General features: G+C 42.4%; 1 protein-coding gene across 3 annotated transcripts in view; it reads left to right on the top strand.

Moving 5' to 3' along the window:
• Nucleotides 1-26,785, top strand: part of TMEM131L (transmembrane 131 like) — a 159,737-nt gene that overhangs the window by 66,027 nt on the left and 66,925 nt on the right. For all 3 annotated transcript variants that reach the window (XM_031464452.2, XM_064488977.1, XM_064489019.1), the window contains exons 4-7: nt 10,450-10,518; nt 14,871-14,994; nt 16,331-16,447; nt 17,277-17,387. In XM_031464452.2, coding sequence (XP_031320312.2) covers nt 10,450-10,518; nt 14,871-14,994; nt 16,331-16,447; nt 17,277-17,387 — 421 coding nt within the window. The remainder of the gene's footprint in view (nt 1-10,449; nt 10,519-14,870; nt 14,995-16,330; nt 16,448-17,276; nt 17,388-26,785) is intronic.

Raw genomic sequence — 26,785 nt, 5'->3', positions numbered from 1 at the left:
CCAGCTGCAGGGGCTCCTGGGATATGTGCCCAGCTAAAAATTATACAGAAGATAGAGAGAAGGTTTATTAAGTGCCGAAGAACAGTCTTTGTCACAGAACCCTGGGAAAGAAAGCATGAAACCGTATTTCTCAAGGGAAAATTGCTTTTGACACAACACATCTCCTCCATCCCTGGGAGAAAACCCAGCCCTTCTGCCTTGTGTTAAGGAGTACTTGTTTTTCTGGGCACACTCGGGATGATTTCTCCAGTGTCAGGAAGCCTCGGGTTTCATACGAGAAGAATCAGCGTTGAAGCCATTCTGACAGTGGGATTATATCCCATAAGCCGTGAGCTTGGCTCTTTGGGCAAGTATGGAGTATCTGCTCGTGTGTTAAGTGGACAGCCTGATGGACCAACTAAGAAGAGCTTCTTCTACTTTTTTTTTTTTTTTTTTAGCTTACATCCAGAAGGTAAATTGTTTTTTTCTTTTAAAGAGAGAAGACTTTTTTTTTTTTTTTTCATTTGGCATTTTTACTGCTAACAATCTATAGAAGTTTTAGTATTTAGTGCCAGGTCAGGCTTAAGGAGCAGTTTCTATTTCTTTTCTTTCTTTTTTTTTTTTTTTTTTAACATTTTTTATTGATTTGTAATCATTTTACAATGTTGTATCAAATTCCAGTGTAGAGCACAATTTTTCAGTTATACATGAACATATATATATTCATTGTCACATTTTTGAGAAGACTTTTTTAAAAAATGTTTTTATGAGATAATGTCTTTATTCTTAAAGTTGCATTTTTTAATTGAAGTGTAGTCAGTTTACAATGTTGTGTCAATTTCTGCTGTACAGCATAAAGTTTCAGTTATACATATACATACATATATTTGTTTTCACATTCTTTTTTCATTATAGGTTACTGCAAGATATTGAATATAGTTCCTTGTGCTCTACAGTAAAACCTTGTTGTTTATCTATCTATCATAGTTAGTATCTGCAAATCTTGGTCTCCCAATTTATCCCTTCCCACCTCCCTCTACCGCTCCACCACCCTGGTAATCACATATTTGTTTTCTATGTCTTTGAGTCGGTTTCTGTTTTGTAGATAAGTTCATTTGTGTCCTTTTTAAAGATTCCACATATAAGTAATATCATAGGGTTATTTTTCTTTCTCTTTCTGGCTTACTTCTCTTAGAATGACGATTTTCAGGTCCATCCATGTTGTCACAAATGGCATTATTTTATTCTTTTTTATGTCTGAGTAGTATTCCATTGTATAAATATACCACAGCTTCTTTATCCAGTCATCTGTTGATGGACTTTAGGTTGTTTCCATGTCTTGGCTATTGTATATAGTGCTGTTACGAACACTGGGGTGCATACATCTTTTCAAATTAGAGTTTCCTCTGGATATATGCCCAGGAGTGGGATTGCTGGATCATAGGGTAAGTCTATGTTTAGTTTTTTAGGAATCTCCATACTGTTTTCCATAAAGACTGCACCAAACTACATTTAAAGGGAGAAGACTTGAGCTTGTTGAATAGTGACATGTTGTCCAGGGAGTCCGAGGAGCAGGAGAGCCCCAGACACACGAGTCGCTGTCGTGCAAGGCTAGCAGCCACTGTGTTCTTCCCAGCCCGCCCAGGCTTCAGGCCCCGCAGCCAGTGGGGCACGAGGCTGGCCTTCGAGGGACAGTTAAAAAGCTTAGGCATTTTTCATTAGATTTTTTTCCAACAGTATTGCTAATATTCTTTGTAATTGCCTGAAGAGTGTTTCGATATACTTGCTCACATTGGGATTAAAACATCAGTCAGTTCATTGTGTTTGAATTAACATGTTGCTCTGGGCCAGGAAGTTGTATAGGATTATTCTTTCATCCTACCAAGAAACTCCAAGAAATTACCGTTTGTACTTCCATTCTTATGTTACCAACCTTCCTGCGGCCCATATGCCTTCATTTGTCTTTTCCCCTTGTCTGGAACTTCTTCCTCTATTTTTACCTAAAGACAGCATCTCCGGCCTGTTGGCCCTACTCCAGCGCCACCTCTTTCAGAAAACTTTTCTGAACCGGCTCCACACCATCTTTCCCTCTTACGGACTTTGTTCCACTTTGTGTCCTGGTGAGACTGTCCGCCCGTGAAAGTTAGCTGGTCTCTCATTCTTCTTCGGATTCTTGGGTCAAACTGCCTTGGCTGCAGTAACGTCTAATGCAGGTAGAGAGAAAGAGTGAACGTCAGTGGGATTTGGCATTGTTGCTCTTACAGTACGAGTATGTTTATCTGCAGAGTTGCTTGAAAGGTCAGAGATGATCTTTAGAAAACAGCTTGTTCTCTGTGTCTGTGAATCCTTTTCTGTTATGATTACGAAAGGGGAAAGGAGTGGGAGAGGGATAAATCAGGAGCATGGGATTAACAGATACACACTACCATGTGTAAAATAAACAACAAGGGTTTCCTGTACAGCACAGGGAGCTCTTCAAATCTTGTAGTAATCTATAATGGAAAAGAATCCGAAGAAATACGTATACACACACACACGTGTATCTGTATAACTGAATCACTTTGCTGTATACCTGAAACTGATGGAGTATTGTAAATGCTCTATAGTTCAGTTGAAAAAAACCCAACTTGTTCATGTTCACAGAACTAATATCTAAATTTATATGGGCACTTTGGAAACTCAAAATTGCTTTTCTAAACATAGCTACAGTATTGCACAAACTTGCTTTGCCTGCCTATGACTGGGGAGGAAAGGCCTTTATACCCTGTCCCCCCATTCATTTGTCGTCTGTGTGAGTTTCTGCTTTGGCTTCCTCTTTCCCATGGGCAGCATCTGGCCAAGACGAATATCGCTAGAGATGTCTGATACTGAGTTACTGTTTCATGCTGACTTGCCCTAGAGGTGAATGGTGGTGCGGAATGCATTTTGTATTTTGCAGATTTCAAGATCATATTTAATTGTTCTAACATATAGCAGAGTCTAGGAAAAGATGTTAAATCTTTAAACCATGAGAAGCCATGCATTGCAGTAAAGAGAATGCTGGATGGGTGTTAGGAAACATGAGCTTAATTACTGGCCTTTTCTTTTATAGGTTTTTACAAGGTTATTTAACCACTTAACCAAAGGAGGTCTTTATGACGTATGGACTGTGGTGTGATTAAATGTGTAAATGTAATAATATATTCTTTAAAGGGCAAATGTAATGCCTTTTGAATGTAAGGTCCTGCTAGTGAGACTAGAAGGTGGAAGCTGATTTGCGTGGTGTCAGCGTGTGGGGTCCCAGGACAGCCCTCAGCACCGGCTGCACGTGGAGCTAAAGAAGGTAGAGTCAGGGTCTCAACAGGGCTCCCGGTGGACAGGGTGGCTGTCACTCACCAGGCTGGGGAGACAGTGCTGTGAGCTGATGGGGAGACTAAGTCCGATGCCCAGCTCCGTCTTGGGTTCCATCTGGAGGTGCCCGTGGACCATCTGCCGGGCGGCGTTCAGATGGAAACACAAGTCTGAAGCTCAGCAGAGGCGTCCAGGCCGCAGATACACAGGCTTGGGGAATGAATCAGTCAGACCACAGAAACCAACTCTGGCTGATTTAAGCAGAAAAGGAATTTATTGAAAAGATGTTGGGCAGTGCACAGAATCTCGAGGAAGACTTAAGAACCAGGCTCAGAAAACAAACAAGCCAAAAGGAGACTTAGCAGCTAGAACCACAGCCAAACCGTGCCATGGAAGGAGGCTGCCAAGGACACTCCCACCCCTGCCGCTCACCCCGCTGCTGGTGGCTGTGGTTATCACCCTCAGAGCCAGTCTCCACCTCCGGCACTCCTTGTGGCATCACCTCCTGGTGCCCTGCCTCAGGCAAGTGAATCAGGCTAAGTCTGGGTCATACGCCTGCAGCTAGGGTGCTGGCCAGGCTGCTAAAACTGGTACAGTGGACCCTTCAGCAACGCGGGTTGGAGCTGCGTGGGTCCACTTAAATGCGATTTTTTTTCTGTAAATATGGACGACACGATCCGCAGTTGGTTGAATCCGTGGGTAGGGAACCGCGGATGCGGCAGGCGTCCCGAGGGCTGGACTGTAGTTATGCACAGACTTTACACCATGTAGGGGCGGAGCTGCAAAATCCTAGCCCGTGTTCAGGGGTCACTTGTAACTGATCTTTTCACAACCCAGAAGGGGTGACCGTGGGCAATCTGTGAATGTGGTAAGAAAGCTAACGTGCTGGACAGCCAAAAAAATCCAGATGTTTGTATAGGAAAGCATCACTCTCTTGGTGATGGGTGAGCCTAGGGGGTGAGTGCGATTGGCTGGAAAGAGAGGGTGACCTGGTATAGGTGAGCAGAGGGGAGGACCTTCACGGAGGGCAGGAGCGGCCACAGAGCGGGGAGGAAGACTGGACTATATTTCCTAGAAACCAAGGGAGGGCACTTCAAGAGAGGGTAGCTGGTGGAGAGATTAACTGAGCTCAGCCCTCAACATCACAGCTTGTTATCCTCGGTGACCTCAGCAAGAGCAGTCCTGGTTGCGGGAGGGGCAGGATGCCAGAGGGAAGCGGGGTGGGAGGCAGTGCAGAGGAGGGGCTCTGAACACACATCATGGTCCCGTTCAGCTACCTGGCCACTGAGTGGGCTTTGGCAAGTTGTTCAAGCTCTCAACACGTCTGTGTCCTTGTGCGTGGAAGTGTGATAGTAATAGCATTCACAGGGTGTGTGGGATTACGTGGGATGGTCAAGGGCTTGGTGCAGCATCCGGTACACTGTAAGTGCTCAATAAATGTGCTTGCTGTCATTGGTACTTTCATGGGCAGTTGGGCTGCAAAGGGAAGAAGAGGACTTGAAGCAGGTAGGGACCATCGGGGGTCTTCTCAAGTAAGGGGCCGTGAGTTTCAGGTGTGTAAGTGGAGGAGAAAGACAGTGCTGGTAAGGAGATGGTGGAAATCCTGGGGAGGCAGGAAGCAGCTCTGAGGCCCTGGAATCAGCCCAGGACCCATGCATTAAGGGGTGGTCGGGGTCACCTTGAAGGGAAAAGAACACCTCCTCTGTGGGTGAAGAAGGTCATCAGCAACTCAGGGGACAGACTGGTGTGGAGGACGTTTGTCCTGGCCTGGGAGGGCTTGGCCATCCGCTCTCCAAGTGGCTGAAAACCCCAGATGTCTTGTTGGCGAGAGCGCCTCCAACAGTCCGTTGTTGGTATTGCTTCAAGTACTTGGCTCGGCTTTGACTTTGAAGCCAGAGGCTTTCTGTGAGTAGAAGAAAGTGGGAAAATCCTATTGTACCAAGTGACGTTTTCCCCCTCTGTGGGAATTTAGTGGGAAAAAGACTGGTTTCTGCATCCACTTTTAAGTGGTTCTTTGCAAGTGGTTGATTTACTGGGAAGAATGACATTTCTAACTTAAGTAGATTGTGTATTTCACATTTTTTTCCTCTCAGTAAACTTTTGGGGAGAAGCATTTTTTAAAATTAAAAGTCAAAAAGCCCAAGTTCCCTGGGAATAGCAACTGCGTCCTAGAAACACCTGTTTCCTGCTCAAGGTCCAAGGGGGTTAACAGTCCCTACCTTCGGGAGTCTCCAGGTCTCTTCAAGGTGCCTCACCTTCTCTGACTCTAAGGAGAACAGCCCAGTAAGTGGCTCATTAAGTGGCTCATTAGCACAACATATCTTTCCTTGAATACTTCAGAGTCTAGACAGGAGCATCATTTTGGTGTGGTCTACTTTGTTACCTTCCTGAGGCAGAGAGGGTCTGTGAAATGGGTGGGAAACCTTTCCTCTTGTTCCTGCAACCTTTTTGCCCTCATCCAGTGGCTGAAACCATTGTCTTAACCTTAAAAATTAAAACAAACAAACAAACAAACAAAAAAGCCAAAACGTGCTGCTTCCCCCGGGGTGTTGAAAGAGTTTAGATATAAAAGGCAGCTTAGCTGTGGATGTTGGGGCTTTGAGAAACAGATGAAAACCAGTCCATGTAGGAATATGGAAAACCAGGCAGTCCCACCCTCCCTGTCGGTGTTCACCGTGAAGTTGTCTCCTACCTGTTTGGCAAGGATGGCAGCCTCTGCAGTCCTGTCCTGAAACAGCAGTGTTTTCCAGAAGCTAGGTAGACCTGTAGGTTTACCGTGAAAAGGTCCAGCACAGACCCACAGCACAGGAGACTTGCTTCACGGAGTGATGGGGCGAGCGTCTAGCTTTGCCACTGTTCCCAGTCCCTGTGGTCCAGGAGCACCACCCGGGTAGCGGCACTGCTGTATGGGGCCGCCCTCCTTTCTGCACCGCTCACACCGCCTCCCTGGCTCTGTGCTCCCCACTCTACCAGGTGCTCAGAAGGTGTCTCCCAGTGTGGCTCCTGCACCCTCAGCCATTGCGTCTTCCCTCGCGCTGTTAGCTTTGCTGGAAGCACCTCCGTTCCATTTCCACTTGGGGAAGCTCTCTGTTGAGTCCCGGCCCTTGATGGCCTTTCCTGATTCTTTTGGGTAGATTTCTTCTCTCCCCTCTTTGAACTCTCTTGATCTTTGAGTTTTGCGCATTGGCACACGAGCCTTGTCCGGATGATCATCTTGAGGGGCAACTCTTCCTGAGCCGGCTGCTCCCCTGACCTCCCGTCCTGAGTGGCCCAGAGCTGCCGGGCTGGGTCTGGAGCCCCTGGGCCCTGTTGCTCACTCCCAAGAGGTGGAGCACCGCGTTGAAAATGATGTGTTTTGGTCACATAACATTTGTGAATGGCCAGAACGGTTGGTGATAGTTAATTCATTTTTATATCTACGTTACTGGACTGAAGTTTTTTAAAGGGTGTGCCTGATATCGGCAGATGGATTTAATTTGCCTCGGAAGAAGGACCGGACTTCCTAGTGCGTTTTTAAGGATCTCGGAGGCACCCAGTCCAACCCGTTCAGTTTGCCGAAGAGGGAACCGAAGCCTTGTGTCCCATGCCGGGGCTCATGGCTGGGACCTGAACCGGGCTCTTCTGGTTTCTTTCCTCTTGTTTGTATTAGTTGCTTTTTCGAAGTGTGTTTCTTTGTTTTCTATATAGAGGAAAAAACGATGGCAAAAGTTAAAAAATAAAATAAGTCAGGTAGCCTTAGGCAAAGATATTCTTTCACAAAAGTGTGTGTAGAGTTCCTTGTCCGTATGTCCTGCCGCTGAAGGAAGGTGCAGCTCTTGGCAGAAGGTGGGCATCTTCAGAGTAAGGGCTGAGTGGGTGTGGGTTGGGGTCCATATAACTGAGATGCCTCAGCCCAGATCACTGGTACTTCCATGCCCTGTTCCTGTGCCTGCCTAGTCCTGTTACAAAAGCAAAATGGCCCCTCTTATTTCTCTTTTTTACTAAAAGACTTTTCCTTATAATTATCTTGCAGATGGGGAAAGGGTGAAGATTAGAAATATGTGGTATGAATTTATGATTTATTTTCACAAGATGCGCGTGTTCATTTTATGGCAGTTGTGGGGACTCTGAGTGAAAGAGGCCAGGTGGACTTTGATGCAAAAGAATCACCCGTATTATTAAGGATGCAAATGTGAAGAGGTTAATGCTGACTCTGGAGGGAAAGGGGAAAAGGGGAGACATTTTATCTTTTTATTTCTGTAGCTCTTGAGGCTTAAGTTATTTTTTTTTGACGTTGTGGATTTAGGAATGAAAGCGTTGGCATCTTTTAAACACAGTGAAGTTTCCTCGCTAGCCCTGATGTTTGAGGAGAGTTGCTGATGTCTGTGCTTGATGAAATTTCAGCAGTTTGCTGCTTTTTCCCTCTTTGGTCTTTAACCAGTGCTTGAGGTCGTGTATGTGTGTGAGAACTCTCCATGTCTACACCTGTGTCTAAAATGGTTTTATCTATGAGAACTTACTTTTAAATTTAGAGAGTGGTGTTAAATCTCCTTGTGTAACTTGATCTAGGTTCCAAATTGTCAAGTGAATAGAAACTGACTAGTGAGAAAAGATGAATCTGTTCTATGGCTTTTAGGAAGAAATACTGACATGGGTTTATTTCTCCATTGTGAGGTCAAAATAGAGTCTCTTTGCAGTAAGAGAAATTCCCGCTATTTCTGCCTTACTGCTTTAGGTTGGACCTTAATCTGATTTGTTTAATCTTTTTTTTTTTTTATTGTGGGGGAGGTAATTACATTTATTTATGTATTTATTTAATGGCGGTACTGGGGATTGAACCCAGGACCTCGTGCATGCTAGCCATGAGCTCTACCACCGAGCTACACTTTCTCCCTTAAGTTGGACCTTAGATGCCCGATTTTCATTGGGTGTGTGAAACTTCCTGATTGTAGGACTTAGAAAAGTCTGTTACGGTATGAGCCAGGCCAGGTTTCTATTTCATTTGTTCTGTTCAGAGTTAATTACTGCTACCCTGTTTGGGACCTTTAAATCCCGAGGTCAGCTCTGACTCCAGGCTCCGTTGGCTCCTGGATCTGTTCCCACTGCTTTTCCTGTTAGATGAGCACCGTCCTCTTAGTAACACGACCTAATATTTATTGCACTTAACTATGTGCCAGGCATGAGGCAAAGGCCTTGTTATTTGGTTTTAACCTCATGGTGACTATAAAGAGGGTACTGTTGTCATCTTCATCTTACAGACAGTAAGGCTGAGACTGAGAAGCTGAGTGACGGGCCCACGCAGGAGTAGAAAGTGGTGGTTTTGCACCTGAGCTCTAAAGCTCTCTCCCTGCAGGCGAGACATCCTTGGTTCCTTGGGTAGGTCGTGTGAACTTGGATAGGCCTGAACTCCACCCCGGGCTCAGGTTTCTGACCTGGACACGTCTGCTGTGGAATTTCGGCTCTGCCTCTGAGTAGCTATTATGTAATCTTGGGTGAATCACTTAAATCCTCCAAACCTCATCTTCATTCAGAAGTTGTGTGTGAAATCTGACGGTAAATCCACTTTCAGGACACAAGGCAGGAAGGAGACTGTCCCTAATTATTTTCCTTCCTCCTGTAGCAGTAGCCTGACTTTTCTAAGATAATTTTTGGCAGGTGAGGTCGCCTGTTTTCTTTTTGCTCTGGAATGCTGAGCCCCGGCCAGCTGGGTCTGGAGTGGGGGTGGCTGCGTGCATCTGATGCTGGCAGCTCTTTACGTCCATGGCCTCCTGTGGCAATTCAGAACATTTCTGGAGGCCACTGGGTGTGTGAGTGGCCTTTTTGTTTTGCAGGCAAGTCAGGGAGTTAGTCCTGGCCTTTTGGGGTTTGAGTACATGGCAGACCTCTTATCTGCCCAAGCTGGTCTCAAGTGAAGAGGTTGGCAGGAGAGGCAGATGGAGCCTGAGCTGTCACCCTTATTATTAATACAGTTAATGTTGGAGATAGAATAAAGGCGATACGGATGGAAGATAACAGAGAAGGGATGCTTAGGAAGGAGGATGGAAGAAGGGAGCTTAGAGGCAGAAGAGTGGAGGGAGGAAGAAAAGTGTGCAGCCAGGATACTTCCCATGAGATGCGGACTTTGGAGGGGGATTCTCTGGTCTCCATATTGTTTGCACCTTCAAGAAAAATGGGAGAGGGGCTTGCTGAAGGTCACAAAGCGTCTATGGCCTGGCAGGATTGACACTCAGATGTCTGCTTGTGAACCAGCCTCTGAACTGTGCTCAGCAGAGGGCTACTTTGTGGGAGGAACAGATGGAAAGACTGTTCTGGCAGACTTGCTTTGAAAACAGTTATACAGGCTACATTTAGGAGCTTCTCCAGTCAAATGTTTTTGGAGTATGTGGCTTTTAAAATGTCATATGACAGTTGATAGTTTCTTGATAGACACACACATCCTTGTACTTTATAAATGTTATATATTTATATATATTTCATATTCTATGTCTTTAAGTATGCTTCTACGTTGTTACAGCTCATTTTTTTTTAGTGTGACATCTTTATATGTTTTTTGGTATATTAACTTGTGGCTTCTGATTCTGAAGGAAAGTGAAATCATCATTATAATAAATAGCTACTGAAAATACGACCTGCCCTGTGAGATTTTATGTGGTGGTTAATCTTAAAAATAAAGACCTGGTGATGGGTTCAACTTCAGGAGCGAGCCTGGCTGTGTTTCCTGTGCTTTCTGTGTTATAACTAGTCTTTAACAAATTCAGAGGCCCAAGTTCCCTCCCTCTCCTACCCTCTCCACCCAAAACCCCCTTACTTGGATGTCTTTTCTTGACTTGGGGTTGATGAGAATAGATATGTTGTCTGAATTCATCCAGAAATGAAGTCTATGAAAATTAAATCTATCTTCATTTGTATCTGAATGCTTACAGAATCTGTATATTTGGTATGAAGTGATACTGACCATAATCTAAGGGTATCTTAAATTTTTGCAGCTGTATTTGACTTCTAATAATTCAACTTTCACATTTAAATTCTAATTCAGACTCATCTACAAGGGAGTGAAATTATACCTCACGAGAGGCATTGCCTAAGTATGTCCTCTTAACTCCGCATTCAAATTTTAAAACTACAATAAGTTTAATTGCTTCTTTTCTTTTCTTTTTTTAGCTTCTCAGACAAGCTATTTAGTGGAAAGGGCTTACATTTTCAGCCATCAGTTCTAGATTTTGGAATTCAGTAAGTATCTTTCCCTTATCATTTTTAGTAATTTACTATTTGCATTGTTTGATTTTGGGTATCTTTTAAATATTTGTGATGTTAAATATATTATAAGTATATTGATAGTATCAAGAGATATTGGTCCTACAACTTGTTAAAAGGAACATTTCTGTGAAAAGGAGAGTGTAAGGATTGTTTTAGTCCTTTCTTTAGTTTTTAATAAATGTACCTTATAATTTAAGAAATAAGTCTTTGTTCTGAAACAAATTAGGTTATTTTGTAATGAAGAACTACATAGTGATGGTTTCTGAATTTTTAAAAAACTGGATTCATTTATTCACTCATATTTACTGCTTGCTGTCTCTCAAGATTCCAAATTGTGCAAATTAGTTATTATGATTGAGATTCTGGAAACAAGGGTGGAAGACGGCATATAAGCAGTAATGATTCACAGTACGTCTTACTGAGGACCATGACGTGAAGGGGCTATGATCTGAGAGCCCGCTGAGGACTGACCTGGGAACTCGGAGCAGTTAAGGAAGAGGAGGGTGAAGCAGTGCAGAAGAGGGGACTGACGGACTGGTGTTGGTTGTGATGAAGTTGGAACCTTAAAGTGTTAGACTCCCTGCATGCAGAATGGTGCTGCATGGAGTGGATACAGTTTCACATTAGTTGAGTTTCAGAGGGTGGAAGTCACAGAGTGTTTCAGGTGTAGAAACCTGCTGGTTTTAGCAGCCTGGAACATCAGTTTGATGAAGAACTTTTCTGAGTCACAAGAAGAGTTATGTAACCATGGTGACAGGAGAGCATCTGGGCTGTGTTAGTGGTGGTCTCCTGGTGTGCTCTCCTTTATTCATCTGGACTTCCTTCTTTCCGGTTCCTTCTGATCATCAAAAGATGAGAGCTGCAGTAAAGGATAAAGAATTTTAAATTTAAAAGTACATTGTTGAGCTCTTTCAGGAGAGTCTGTAAAAGGAAGAGAGAAAAGTGTGAAGGGAGCTTTCTGACTCTGCAAGATTCTAGGTGTCTGCTTTTTTGTTTTTGAATTTTTATATTTTTACTCTTTGGTAAAGAAACTTTATTAGAAGCTGAATATATAGTACAGTGTCATTGATTTCAAATTTTAAGAGAGCCCTTTGCTTTTGTGAAAAGTATTGTAAAGGAAATTTTGATGCAGGACCTTCTTTGCGTATTACAGATTGGTAGATGTAATAAGATGGAGAGCAGTGAGTCTCGTTAGACTAGGATACAGTTCCAATTCATGGGATGCCAGCTGTCTGTAGTATATTTACTCTTCAGTTATATAAAAATCCTGTAAACAGTGTCCATGTGTGTATGTATGTATGAGCTAGGTATGTTAATTAGCTCTGCATTTCAATTTCTGGTAGCTGGAAGCATGTTGAAGAGGAGTATTTAATGTCTGGATTTGAAAAGGTTACTAAGTTTTAGACTTGAGTCACCTTTGGGTAATTCAGTTTTGTTGATGTAGTAGTTCATAGTTTCCAAAGTACAACTTGTCACTTGTGGGCTGGGTCTTATATCAGTCCTGGAAGGATGGTGGAGGCAGGTGTTGAGAGAGAGAGGGGCTACTAAGTGTGTGTGTATCATTTCCAAATATCTGTGTATTTGAGCGTGTGCTACAGATGCTCGTCTATTTGTTGCTGAGAAGTAGTGCATTTTTCCAAAGGTCATTTCACTACAAGTGACAAGATAAACCCGATTTCTAAGCAAGCACACACCATGCTGTTTTTCTTGTCATTGAGATCCAGGATATAGTTATGTGAATAAGTTATATTTGCTGATGTTAAAAAAAATCTAGATAATAACAAACCATAGTCTAAATCAGAACACATTTAAAATTACTCGAGTTTCATCTTACTTCTAACAAATGGTCTAATTTATAGGCATTAGATACACACTTCAACCAGAGCGTTCTCCCGATCACTTCACTGCCCTAGTTCAGGCTTTGCTATTGTTTATTTTGACGTTGACCTTGAGCACACCTCACCCTTCTCAGAGCTTTGGTCTTCCTCTGGGTTGGAGAACCAGGATCATGTTCTTCAGCTGCCCTCTGCCTACTTCTGAGGGTTTATTTTAAGGGTTAATATTCTGCTGGTCCTGAGATTAAAAGTGCTAATCATTCACAAGAAATTTTCATCATTCTTTTGTAGTATTAAATTAAGAGAGTATCTTCCAGTTGTCACTAGTGAAGGAAATTCTTATCCTCATAACACTTTTAAAAATAGAATTAAAAAAAATAGGCTAAAAATAGCACAGTGGTCAGTAGGTTTCAGCCAGCATTCTCTGTGAGGTCTGCTGAGGCTTCTGGCGGACGCAGCCACTGGGCTGTGTAACATGGCAGTTTTGCAGCCTTGTTTTTTAATGTTTTGCTCTGGGAGACATTTGTATCATTTGAAACTAAAAAATCTTGTGTTTCAACTTTATGAATGAGATAAAAGCTTTGAGGATAAGTATTAATAATAATAAATAGCTTTCAGCTATTTACCCAAAATCATGGAAGTTCTTACATATTTAATTTAATTGAGGGAAAAGGCAGATGGGAGCCCAGTACTCGTGAGAAAGGGCTTTTTCAGGTGACCCTTGATGCTTATGATAGTATGAAATTTTTTAGTTGTATTATTTAAGAATGCTCTAAAAAAATCAAGGTTTTAATCACACTGCTGTGTATTTATAACTGACTGTAAAGGACTTATTTTATAAAATACATTTTGGACCTATTAAGCCCTCAGTTAAGACTTGTGATTAAAAGTAGGAGGACAAGCTGAAAGAAAAATTTTAAGGATTTGATGGCAATAACACAGCAGTTTAGACGGGAGGGTATAGCTCAGTGGTAGAGTGCATGCCTAGCATGTGCGAGATCCTAGGTTCCATCCCCAGTACCTCCATTTTAAAAAAAAAAAACAGCATTTTAGAAATCCCATTGAATATAAGAGAAACAACACACATTAGATTTTTCCTAAAGCATACTTTCTTTTTTTTTTCATTTTTCAGTTTTATTAGGTAGAATTGTTAAAATTTGACTACACATATACAATATATTGCATGTAAATACATATATACAATATACTGCGCATTTTTTTTTTTAGTTTACATATGCGTACTGATCACTGTTTCTAAGAACAGTTTAGAGCTTTAGCTTTTTAAACTTGCGTAGTTATCAAAGGAATAAGGCCAACCACAAAATAAGAATCAACAGAATGCGGTAATCCAATCATACAGGACAGTCAAATGTGCTAAATGACACATTCTTAATGTCAGAAATTGGAATAAAGGCAGAGAAATATGAACAGAAGGTAGATGAATTTTTGCTGAATTTAGAATCTAGTATTTCCAGGCCATACTAATGAAAACTGTCTCTTTGGAACTCTGCCACTGAGGGTGTTAAAACTGGAGAGATGACTTCAGTGAAGTTTTTGCTGGCTCTCTGTTAATTACAACGTGGTTGAACTAGAGTGAATTCGGTATTGAGCAGCAGGATTCAAAGTAAATGATTCCAGGAAACATCACAGGTAGCTCCAGGTAGGTGGGCCGGAAGCCGGCCCCTTTCCTCCTGGGGTTCCTTTGTTGGAGCCCACCTTGTGAATGGAGAGCCCGGCTGAAAAGAATCAGCAGCAAGGTCTCCATCTCTTAGTGTGTTTGCTGCACAGCAGAGTTGCTTACTCTGAGGGTCATGGAAAGTTATGGGTGTAAGTATAAAACTTTTGTGTGTATATTTGAGGAGAGGAGAGCCAAAGCTTTCCGCAGGTTTCCTGAAAGACTCACGATTTAAATGCATAAGAGCCACTGCTAGAAAGTGCCGCAGAATTTTCATTCTTTGAGGAAGAAAATGGTCTTTCACAATGAAGTTTTCCTTTTATGAGACTTAAGTCTCTTTGCCATTTAAAATCCATTCCCCCAAAAGTCTCTTTAATTTTATTGCTTAGAGAACAAACTCTCAGAAAATTGGCTTTTTCTATGAGTATAGTTTCTTATCTGAAACATATTTTCATTTGAATTAGAGACACATGTCAGACAAGTACCTAGTTCCCACTAGGTGTTTTGTTTTTTTTTTTAAACAAGTATTTAATGGCCTAAATGGGTTGAATTCTTCCAATATAAAAATCATTGGGGTGCACCAGTGGGTTGGCTTAAGTGTCTTATTAAAAAAAAAATTAAGAAAAATTTTGGACTAATTGTTGCTTTTAATTTTGTAATGAATATCAATAGCTTTCTGGGTTTAGACTATATATATATATGTATGTATGCATGTGTATATGACTGTATGAATGTGTGGATGGATGGATGGATGGATGGATGATTTTATTTATAACCATGCAACACCTTGCATTTTCTCCTTGTTCCCCTCCCAGATTCCTGGGACACCCTGTAGCAAAGATCCTCTATGCGTATAACCCTAGCAGGGAGAGCGAGGTGGTGGTGAATTCCGTGTTTACAACCGCAGGACATTTCCACGTGCCTCCCGTTCACTGCAGGGTGAGTGTGGATGTTCCTGTGGAAACTATGCTATGGCTGGCAGCCAGGTTTTCTTGCTTTCCTTGGCCTGAAGTTTTCACTTTCTGCTCCCGGTCTCCCCTTTTCCTGCTACCCAAACTCTTTCCTTCTGTGTGTTTGCTCGAGCATTTATTTTTTCAGTTGTTCAGATTCAGAATTTTGGTGGCTCTTGATAGCTACGTGGGGGGAAAATTTTGAAGAGTTTAAATGTGGTAGTAATGTATGTCCATTCAATGTGACTTTTTCATGCTTAAAGAAACTTAACATTACTTGTCTTGTAATGACTGCAAATGCTGAAGCATTTAGTAACTAGTACAAGTTTACAGTGGTGACCTCTTCACCTGGCTCATTAAGATGGTTAGGACTCCTTTCTAAATATAGGACTGAGAGGGAGTGAATGGCCCCTTATGAAGCTGATTTGCACTGGAACACAGAGCTCAAAACTGATCTCCTAATAATAGTTTTAATTTTAGGAATTCAATTTAATTCGGGTCTTTAATTTTTGTTTTTTTAATGGAGGTACTGGGAATTGAACCCAGGACCTCACACATGCTAAGTGTATACTCTACCACTGAGCTATACCCCTACCCCCTAGGTCTTTAACTTTTAATGAACATCCTAATTACTAGCTGGGTTTATTTATATATTGTCCTTACTCTGTCCACCTGATAGCCACTTTGTCTTTTTCAGGTACTGGGACTGAGGACGTGGTGTAAGGGGGAGCCCAGTGTTTTGTTTATGACAGTCTGCCCAGATAAACACTGTCCTTGACTTAAAAAAATTTTTTTTTGCTTTTGTTTTTTTTTGGGGGGGAGGTCATTAGGTTTATTTATTTACCAATTTTTAGAGGAGGTACTGGGGATTGAACCTAGGACCTTGTGCATGCTAAGCATGTGCTCTACCACTTGAGCTATACCCTCCCCACAGTCCTTGACTTTTATGAAATATCCACATGTTTTACCATCGGTGCCTCTCTTTGCTTAAGTGGAGGTAGGACTGTGTCCCACACAGGCCCTTGAACACGGGGGAGAGGAAGAGGAGGGTGGAGGAACGATGTGAGGCACATGACCGCCAACCGGGGTGAGAGCTCTCTCACCATAAGTCCATGGCGTGCACTTTGATATTTTCTCTTAGATAGTTAGGTCTTGGTCTGTTCGGACAGCCTCAGGGATTCATGATACATGAATTCATTTATACAATCAAGGGTGCGGGAACCTGTAATCATCTGGCAACAGGAATCGTCAAAAAGAAAGTCTGTGACAGATAGTTTGTCACAGAGGGGCTGTTCTAGGTGGCTAATGAGGTCCCTTTCTTCCAGGTGATTCCTGCAATGGGGAGAACCTCCTTCAGAATTATTTTCTTACCCACTGAAGAAGGAAACATTGAAAGTTCTTTATTTATTAATACCTCCTCATACGGAGTCCTTTCCTATCATGTAAGTCACTTTTTCCTTCTGTCGTGTGATTTGGCTGTTGACTTAATGAAAGGGTTTGGATAAAAAAAGACTTTTGGAAGCGTTGCCACCTGGTTGATGTCATGGAGATAAAGGACTATTTCGCTGATGACAGCTCAACAGCAATCCCCCTTCCCCTAGTCGGATGTCCTCAGGACAGAGTGCAGAGCCGTAGCTGGCCCTGGATCTTGGGAGGGTATTGGAAAGAAACAGAGAAACCTACAGTACAGATTTCTAGTATAAAGAATAGTGGGATTTCAAAACTCACGTCCCTCACCTCAGACAGTCCAGGGGTCTGGAGTTCTGGGCAGCCCCTGGTGACGTTGTCTCCTCCTCTCTGGGACTCGGAACTCTTTCTGGTTGGGGACAGGGGTCCCGTGCTGGGGAAGCCAGTTCTCAGGGAGCTCACAGTTCTCTCAGAGCACTGGGGAGGAAGGGAGAGGAATCTTTCTGTTGTTCACAAAAATAGTCAGGGCTTTTGATCTTAAGTGGTATCTGTGACACCTTTAAGTGCCAAAAGCTATCATTTTTGTGGCAAATTCCTACTGGAGTCCGTTAAACACATGATCCCATATTATTAAAGATGCCTGTTTCTGAGAAGAGTTGCTACAATGAGGAACATCCAGCTTAAATACAGCAACTTTTGTTGCCTTTTTTTTGTAGACAAAGATAATCATAGTAATTGGACTAAATAGTCTTGAAGGCCAAGTTGATAAGCACAGATGTCCTTTGGAAAGGTATTTCATTACTATGTCATGTGTGTTTCAAAACTGACAGAGGAGTAATCCGCCTCCACCCTTTTCTCCTGCAGGTATCTGGAGTTGGCACTCGCAGAATCTCTGCAGGAGGGTCTGCAAAGCAGCTACCGAACGCTTACTTCCTCCTCCCGCAGGTCCAGAGCATTCAGCTTTCGCAGACACAGGTGATTTTAGTAGTAAATTTATTTTGAATGCCGGTAAACACCACATTCGGTGACCTCTAAATTTAGATGTCTTTTGCAGAGTACACACAGACCTTTTTACATCGTCAAGATGAGGATTTTAATATGTGCTCCTCTTGGAAAAAATCCTGATACGTATGGAAATAATATATATATGTAAAGTGTCAGTAGAAGTCATAATAGTTCTTTTTAACGGCTGGATAGTCCACAGAACCAATATTTCATAGTTTGCTTAGTCCTGTTGTTGGTCATTTGTGAAGTGTCCAGTTTTTCATTATTGTTACCACTAGGCTATGTACATATTTTACAAGTTTCTCTATTTCCCTTTTGGACTGCCTGTTTCTTTGGGGTGTATTTTGTCAAGAGGATTCTGTAGCTAAAGACTGTGAAACCGTTTTATAGAACTTGTTAGTCTTGCCAGGGTGCTTTTCAGGAAGGCAGAACCTCCCTGGTCCCGGTAATGACATTTCAGCAAGAGTGTCTTACCCCCTCCCCTCTCCTGCCTGGGTGTGGCTTGGTGGCAAGAAACGTTTTTGATGTTTTAGTAGGTGTATAATGCTACCTTAAAATTCTTTTTTTTTTTTTTGGCTTTTAATTTAAAAACAATTTTTTTTTTGGTTTTTTGGAGGGGAGGTAATGAGGATTATTTCTTTATTTTTAGAGGAGGTACTGGGGATTGAACCCAGGACCTCATGCATGCTAAGCATGTTTTCTACCACATGAGCTATAGCCTCCCCCCTTAAAATTCTTCTAATGCGTATTTAATTAATAGCTTATAGGGTTGGCTGTTTTTTTCCCTTTGATTTTTTATCCTGGTAACTATGGATGACTTTTGAAATTCAGAAAACTGTTGTACCAGTATGTTATGAAGCTTACCACCTTGCCAACCTTTCTTTCTGATGAATAAATAAAGACCACTGCTCGGACTTTCTGTCAGTCACGGTACCCAGGCTTTCTTCACCATCAAGTCTTCCTGAGCCTCTGCTCTGGGCCAGACATCAGTCCAGCACTTCTGTCTTCATGGAGCTTTCGTTCCAGTCGGGAGACAAGTGAAGTTAATTTACCTGTAATTAAAGGTCCAGGTGCTTTGCCCCCAAATAGTTAATTCTTAGAGTTTTAAATGTTGTTATTATTTTTTTATTAAATGGAATAATAGTCCTTCCTCGGGCATTTAAGGGAGGTTTCTTGTAATTTGCAAATTTGGATTTGGTGTAAGTCCTAAAACCAGTGGGACTGTACTGAGAGGTTTGGGGCAGGAGCGGCTGTGATCTGACTTGCATTTCAGAAGGGCTCGGAAGGGCCACAGAAAGTTTCATCTGCAGGTTTTTCCTATGAACATTTTTGGCCGTATCTCAGGGCTGTCCTTCAGTGAAGGGGGGCAGTTAAGAATGCCTGGGTTTCTCTGGTGACCGAGAGCGAGAGTTTTGAGTGCCTCATGCCATATTAGTGGCGATAAAAGTGCTGAAACCGAGGCGGGTGTTCAGATCGCCTTTGTTAACGAGGTTAATTTAAGGATACGTGGAATTAAGGGCCTCAGAGAGAGGCCCTGCTGGGAAGAGAGCTTGCCTGTCCTTCACTCTCCCTGGAGACCCTGTCCTTGCCATGATGCGCTCTGCCCTTTCCTGCCTCCCTGCCATCCTCATCTCTCTCCTGGACCACTGCAGCAGCCTGTTAACTGGTCTGCCAGCATCTGCTTTGACCCTTCCCTTTGGGAAGTCCTCTTCCCAAAAATGATAGCTGGACCAGATGAGTCACCTGCTTACCCCTTCCCTGGGCATTCCTGTAGGTGTGAGGGCTTAAACCGAAGCCTGAGTGTGGCCGGCAGGCCTGCTCACTGCTCTGGCCCCTGGGTTACTGGCACACAGGACCCTTCCTCCGCCGCCCACCTGTCCACTTCCTCTCCTGCCCCAGGTCCTCCGTGGTGGTGGTTTCCCCCAGACTCCCCTCCCTGTCTTTTCATCCTTCCTTTCCTACCTTGTGTCCTTCAGGGCACCTTGCGGTCTCTCCCAGTCTAGTTCCTGGGCTTCCTAGTCCAGCTGGACACTCCTGTAATGTGGTCCTTAGCCACTCTTTCCTTCACTCCGTGGACTTTCAGCCCCGTGAAGGCGGGGGCCATCTGACCGGGCTTTCCACAGCGTCCCCCAGCCTCGCCCAGGGCCCGCCGTCTGAGGGCTGGTGGCCGGGGGTTGAGGGAAGCTTGGACCGGAGGGGTCTGCACTCACCTGCCCTGGGCCCACCTTGATGGTGACTTGGCTTTTCTTGGTCTTTGTTTCTGCTTCAGCTGGTCCCCAAACTCTCCGTCTTGCTTCTTTGTTCTTTCCCTTTGTGCATTTTTATTTATATTTGAACAGCTTTATTGAGATAGAGCTCACATACCACAAAATTCACCCACTTCAAGTGTACAAGGCAGTGGTTTCAAGTGTAGTCACAGAATTATGCAGCCATCACCACAGTCTGATTTTCGAACATTTTCATTGCCTTAATCACTGGCAGCTACTGCTCTATTCTCTGTCTCTGTAGGCTTGTCCACTCTGGACATTTCATATAAATGAATTGTGTGGTCTTTTGTGACTGGCTTCTTTTGCTTAGCGTAATGTTTTCGAGTTTCATCCATGTCATAGCACACATCAGTTTTTCCATCCTTTTTATTGCCAGATAATGTACTGTTGTAGGCATATGCTAGATTTTGTTTAACCATTTATCAATCGGCGGACATTTGATTTGTTTCCACTTTTGGGCTGTTAAGAGTTCTGTGGCTGGGACCATTCACGTACAAGTTTGTGTGGACATATTCTCTAAAGCAGCCCATGTTACCACATGATTTAGTTTCAGTTTTTTTAGTACTAAGTAACATGCTTACTACGTGCAAGGGTATTGATGTTCTTATGACTACATACCGACAGTACTGTTGTCTCATGTAACTCTCAAACCGTTCTCCTGAGTGTAGTATGTAAGAGTGGAATTTTGCTGGGTCATATGGTAATTCTGTGTCTGATATTTTGAGGAACCGTCAAACTGTTTTCTGAAGTTATTTTACAGTCTCACCAGCAATATATAAGGATTCCAGTTTCTCTACAACTTTCCCAAGGCTTATTATTTTCTGGGTTTTTTTTGTGGGGGGTTTGTTTTGCTTTTTTATAGCCATTCTGGTGGGTGTGAAGTGATATTCCATGTGGATTTTATTTGCACTTCCTAAATGGCTCATGATGTTGAGCGTCTTTTCATGTGCTTTTGGTCATTTATATATCTCCTTTGGAGAAATAGCTATTCAAATCCTTTGCCTGTTTTTAAATTGGGTTTTTTTAAATCACTGAGATGTAAGTGTCCTTTATATATTCTAGATACTAGGCTTCCATCAGGTAATGATTTGTAAATATTTTCTCCCATCTTATAGGGTGCTTTTTCATTTTTCATTTTGATTTTTTTTTTCGGAGGGGGCAGGTAATTAGGTTTATGTATTTATTTTAGTGGAAGTACTGGGGATTGAACCCAGGACCTCGTGCATGCTAGGCATGCACTCTACCACTGAACTACACTGTCCCCTTCACTTTTAATTTTGATGATGTCCAGTTTAGCTGTTTTTTATTTGGTCACTTATGCTTTTAGTGTCATATCTAATAGAGCCCACGGTTATGAAGAGTTCCTCATATGTTTTCTTCTGAGAGTTTTATAGTTTATCTTTTCCAGTGAGGTCTATGAGCCGTTCTGAGCTCATTTTAGTGTACAGTGTGTGCTCGGGGTCCAAGTTCATTCTTTGCCATAGGCGTCTCCAATAATTCTAGTACCACTCGTTGAAAAGACATTCCTTCCCCATTGAATTGTCTCGGCATCCTTGTTGAATTTCTCAGCTTTGACTCCACTCCTAACCATAGATTGTCTCCTTCATCTTCATTTATGCTGAGATCTATGACTTAACCGAGTTACTTTCCAAGGCTGCCCCTGGTGGGCACAGCTCCTTGCACCGGTCAGTTAACGAACACTTACTGGATGTCATTTCTTGAATGTTCCAGTAAGTGATAGAGCAGTGAACACAGCACAGTGTCCCTACAGTATAGAGTACATTTCAGAGTTTTCAGGTAAAGCTTACTTTTTTTTTTTTTTGGCTTCTCTTTGGTGAGAATCCAGTATTGAGAGATCCAAATATCAAAAAATATTTCTTAAAAGACACTTATTTACATTTCTTTTATTTTTATGGTGCTTGAGAAAAAGAAACATTGAAGTCATTTTTCAAGGCTTGCTACACCTAAAAACAAAAACAAAACCTATAAAATTTAGATTTAAGAAATAATGTCATTCCTCAGAAAACATCTCAACTGTAATATTTTTGCATTTAAACTGCATACATAAAATACGTTCTAGCTGTGTCGTGAGAGGCTGTGAGATTGCCAGCTATCTTTCCGCAGATAGGAGTGTCTTTATTTTGATAGCCTTTTTGTCCCGTGTTTTTATCTGTTTTCTGCCTGTGGTCAAGAACCCATCATCTGGTGGGGAGGGTACAGCTCAGAGGTAGAGTGCTTGCCTAGCATGCATAAGGTCCTGGGTTCAATCCCTAGTACTTCCATTAAAAAATAAATAAATAAACAAACTAGGAAAAAAAAAACCCATCATCTGGGGTGGATACTAAGTTCAGGAGGTCAATTCCCTTAAAAGGGGAAGGAGGGTGTGGGGATGTAGTGTTCATAATCGAATCTTTTCTAATACAGAGCTAGAAAGTGTATCTGGTAGAAAGCTATGGAGCGAGAAAGCTTAGGCAGAAATTAATATATCAACTTGGCTTGGAGTTTCTCAGATACAGAGGATGGTCACTGGCCTTTGCTTGCACTTGCTTAAAATTGCTTCCTAAGGTAGCAACTAGAAATTTTATGTGATCAGGACAGTTAGGCTCACTTACTCCTTGCAACTTCCTGCATGTTACCTCCTACAGATGTACTGTGGCAGCACTTGGTCTTGTCTCCCGAGCTGCTGAAAGATTTAGTTAGTTATGACAGAAATCAAGTTTAAATAATGCTCAAAAAAAACCCCATTAGGTTTACTTTACGGGTACAAACTGGAGGAGAAATGAACTGCTTGTATGAGGTCAGAAAGCTTATTTCATACCTCTGTCTGGTCTGTCTGTTTCCAGGCTTGTGATCTTTCCACTGAACCACACTGCCTCTCGTTGGAAGCTTTAAATGATTATCTGTAAATCACCCAGAACAGCATCAACCCCCCAAAATCACAGGGTATAACTTTACTAAAGCACTCTGAAAAGGGCATTGTTTGCTATTTTGCCCCTCCTCCGCCTTTTCTAAAAGAGCTTATATTCAGGGAAAATGGCCAAAAGAAACACGTCCATTTTATTTGATCTTTTTTCTATGAACAGGGGCAAACTGTTAGCATTTATTATGTTCTATAGATCGTAACTTGTTCTGCCTCTTAATGTGGATCCTGAGTTCGATCTCAGTTTTTTTGGAGTAACCAAAGAATGTGTCCATCTTGTGAAATAAACTAGGGTGCCTGTGAATAATTGTTAGGTTATCTCAATGTTTTTTGTAGTATGAGCTCATTTCTTTCCTTCTTGCGTGTGTCAATCCATATCTGACTTTTGCATTTTTCCTGCTCAGTGGAATTGGATTAAATGGCTCACTCTCTTCTGCTGAAACCAAGAGTGTTTATGTGATTTGTCCTCTGTCTAAATTCATGCTGGCTGGCTGGTCTGTGTCGATCACTGAGTTCACTGGAGAGAAGGGTGTACATTTCAGCCTCTCTGCTGTGCACGTGTGTCTGCTCTTGGGAAGAAAGTAGGCAAACATGAGGAATTAAAATTGCCTTTTTTCCCCCCATTTGTTTTGGCCTTTATGAAGTGAGCATTCCTAGCAGACAAGACATCACCATGACAGTGGGTTTAAGTGAGAATCTGAGGGTCCCCCGCTTTTACTGTCACCTTGGGCACCTGGGTTATTCCCCCTCCCTCAGTCAGGCTTTCTCCCCTCCAGTGCACATGCCACCCCTGCTGGTGAAGTCTTCTTCAACACAACTATTCGTTATTTCCCTGATCACTGCACTGGCCAGGTCTCCTGTTGTTTGCAGGATACAGCCCAAGCGCCTTAGTTTGGCATACAAGGTCCCTCATCACCTGGGTCCAGCTTCTTCTCCAGCCTCGGAGGTACCACCCCTGTCTTCTCAACTCTGGCCTCACAGACCGCTCGTCCCTGCCATCCCTTTTTACAGACTGTCTCCCCTTCATAAGATTTTACCCCATTCTAACTCCAGTTCTCCTTCTGATTCTATCCGTCGAGACCCAGTTTAGATGTTACCTCCCCTGGATCCTCTCCAGGTACCTGGACAAGTCTCTGCCCTGGTCCCCCGGCACTTGGTGCAAACCTGCTTTAGCACTCAGTGTCCCGGGCTGTCCCCACCCTGGTTCTTCCACGAGCTCTCTGGGTCCAGGCCTGTTTCTTTTTCATTTTTATAATTTCAGCATCATCTTAGTGTTTGGTACACTGAGGGGAGCCCCCAGAGTTTTTAATAGGTGGATGAGTCAGTGGGCATCTGAGTTGAGAGCCCCAAATAGCGTATCTGCTCATTGTAGTATCAAGATTTGTATAACTTCACCTTCTCACCACACCAACCAGATGACCTTCAGCAGATTTACTACAGGGCAGGTGGTATTATTCTTATTTTAGAAATGGTAGAATTGTCTTAGAGTTTAGGTTACTTGGTGGAGATTGAGAGCAGAGCTAGGACTGGCCGTGCTGACTCAGTGTGCTTTAAATTTTCCGCCATGTATAGTTCAGTGGGTTATGAGTTTCATATCTGTTGACTTAGTAATTCATGTTCCAGGAAAGATAAATGCAAATAATTAAATTTCTTTCTTTTGCAACATTTTTATAATGGCAAAAACAGTAGAAACAGATTAAAGGCTCAACAGTGGGGAAAGGATTTGATAAATTTAAGAATATCAACATAGAATTTTTAGTAATTGTCCCAAGTTACAATTATGATGCTAATGTAGTAAGGTCCAACAGGTGAACAGTTGAATATAAACTAGATCACACTCCGTGATTGTGACCGTCAAGTACCTGGCGGGACAGAACCGTGTACGCAGAATGGTGTTAGGCTCATGAAGAAGCAAGGAGTTTTATTTTTGAATGTTTTCTTTAGTGTTGTTTTGGATCCAGGTCATTGAGGTTTGAAGAATGTTTACTTGGGCAAAGCAGAATATTTGAAGTTGGTGTTCTCTCAGAGTCTGGCCTGTAGGGTCACGACAGCAATAACCTTGTCTCAGAGAGTTACAAGAACTTAACTCATTATTATTGGAGTCGTAAAATAGCATTTATTGTTAAAAATCGAATTATAAGGCAATTTGGGAAATAGAGACGTTTTCTTCCTTTTTTTCTTTTAAAACATTTAATTCATTATTTAAAAAAATTTATATCTTTTGAGGGTATCAATTAGGTTTATTTATTTTTTATTATTATTATTATTATTATTTTAATAGAGGTACTGGGGATTGAACCTAGGGCCTTGTGGATGCTAAGCATGCGCTCTACCACTGAGCTGTATACCCTCCCCTAATTTAATTTATTTTAATTTATTTTTTAACACCTTTATTGTGGTAAAGAGAGGTTTTATTTATTTATTTATTTATTTAATCTATTTTTTTCTTTTTAAAACATTTAATTTAATTTATTTTTATTAATTTATTTTAATTAATTTATTTTTAACAGCTTTATAGTGGTAGAGAGGTTTTAAAGTTGGAGGGAAACTGGTGACACACAGTTCCACCAAGCAAAAGAGGTTTTGTGTGTAGCTCCCCGACGTGGTGTCATCTTATTGAATTCTCCCAAAGGGAGATCGTGATTATAAGAAATTGTAATGTAATTACAAGAAAACACAGGAAACCAGAGAAGTGAAAATTTAGAAACAGGCTGCATGACCACTGTCACACTCAGCAAAGGTGGCCAGGAAGAATATTCTGTCATCTCCTTTCTGTATTTTTCTGAGTGTGTATGTGATGAGGGGGCCCCTCCCCCGCCGCAGTGTCCTGTTACTGGGTGGTGTCCAGGCGAGATTATTTCTGGGTATTCTGTGTGCTATCTAAGACCGTTTGGACCAGGAGTTCCTGCCCTTTTAGGATTGGCACAGCCTTACTTTGGCGCACTGGTGCCGGGCCCTTGTTCCTGCCCGCCCGGGACAGGTGTTGGGCCAGGGCCAGCCTGTGCCTGCCAGGCTTGGGGTGGGCGCCCCACGTGGCCTTCCTGCTTCTTGCCTCCTTAGGTGCTGATCCCTGTCAGTCTGGAAGGGAAGCTGTAAAATCAGTGTGGGGAGGAGGACAAGGAACATTTCCAATCAGGGGAGAAATGAAAAGGGTCAGGTTTCTCACTCACAAATAAGTTGCAAAAGTCTGAACGAGGAGCCGGAGACGGAAACTAAAAACAGAGAAAGGTTAGAGGCTTCTGTAGCTGCCCTGTTTTACTGAAATCTTACATAATTAGTTAAGTGAAATAAACCAGTTTTCTGGGTGTGTGATCACTGAGGATTCCTGAAAACCTGGGTGGAATCATAATGTGTTTAATCAAATTTATTTGCCTATGAGATGCTGTCTGATCTTCTTTGCATTAAAAGTTTAGGCTGTCAGACTCAGGAGAGTTATTCCATCTGTCAGGTAAATATATGCCATGACCTACCTGTCTACCTCTGAATATAGCTTTTAAAAGCAAGTAAGTTGCTTAAATACTAAATATTTCCTTTTTTTTTTTTGCCCCATTGGCACCTCCAGTGAGAATGATTCAGTGGAATGGGAGTTTGGGAAGAGATAAAGTGTTGCTGAGTGTAAGATAGGAAGGAAGTGGTGAAGACCAGGGTGAGATAGAGAATTGTGGGTGTGTCTGGGCGTGTTTCCCCCTCCGGTATTTTCTGTACCGAGTGGAGTCCCCTCCCCTGCATCACCCCTGTGGACCTCTCCAAAATCTCTGCCCTCTTGGTAGAACAGAACAGTTTTCTAGGAGAGAACAGTTTCTTAGCCCCCTTTTTTTTTCAAGTTTCTTCTTTTGAGGGGGGAGGTAATTAGGTTTATTTCTTTTTTTTTTTTGTAGAGGAGAAACTGGAGATTGAACCCAGGACCTCATGCATGCTAAGCATGACCTCTGCCACTTGAGCTATACCCTCCTCCCCTCTTGGACCCTCTTTTAACTCAGCACTTGCTTAGTCCCTCTTTTGCCTCCTGGGAGAATTGACCAGCTCTTTACTGAAAACCCTGAGAGGCCCCTGTTGCAGCAAGGATAATATGCCAAAGCTTTTGTTTTGATATACGTGCTTTCATTTATTAAGACTCTTAGCTCCTTAAGAGCAGGAATTGTGTCCTAATCAATATTTATTTTCTTATCACCTACTTAGAA

The sequence above is a fragment of the Camelus dromedarius genome, chromosome 1 (assembly GCF_036321535.1).
Source record: "Camelus dromedarius isolate mCamDro1 chromosome 1, mCamDro1.pat, whole genome shotgun sequence".
Taxonomy (NCBI): Eukaryota; Metazoa; Chordata; class Mammalia; order Artiodactyla; family Camelidae; genus Camelus; species Camelus dromedarius.
The sequence above is the reverse complement of the archived record's forward strand: the minus strand, read 5'-3'. Positions and strand labels throughout refer to the sequence as shown.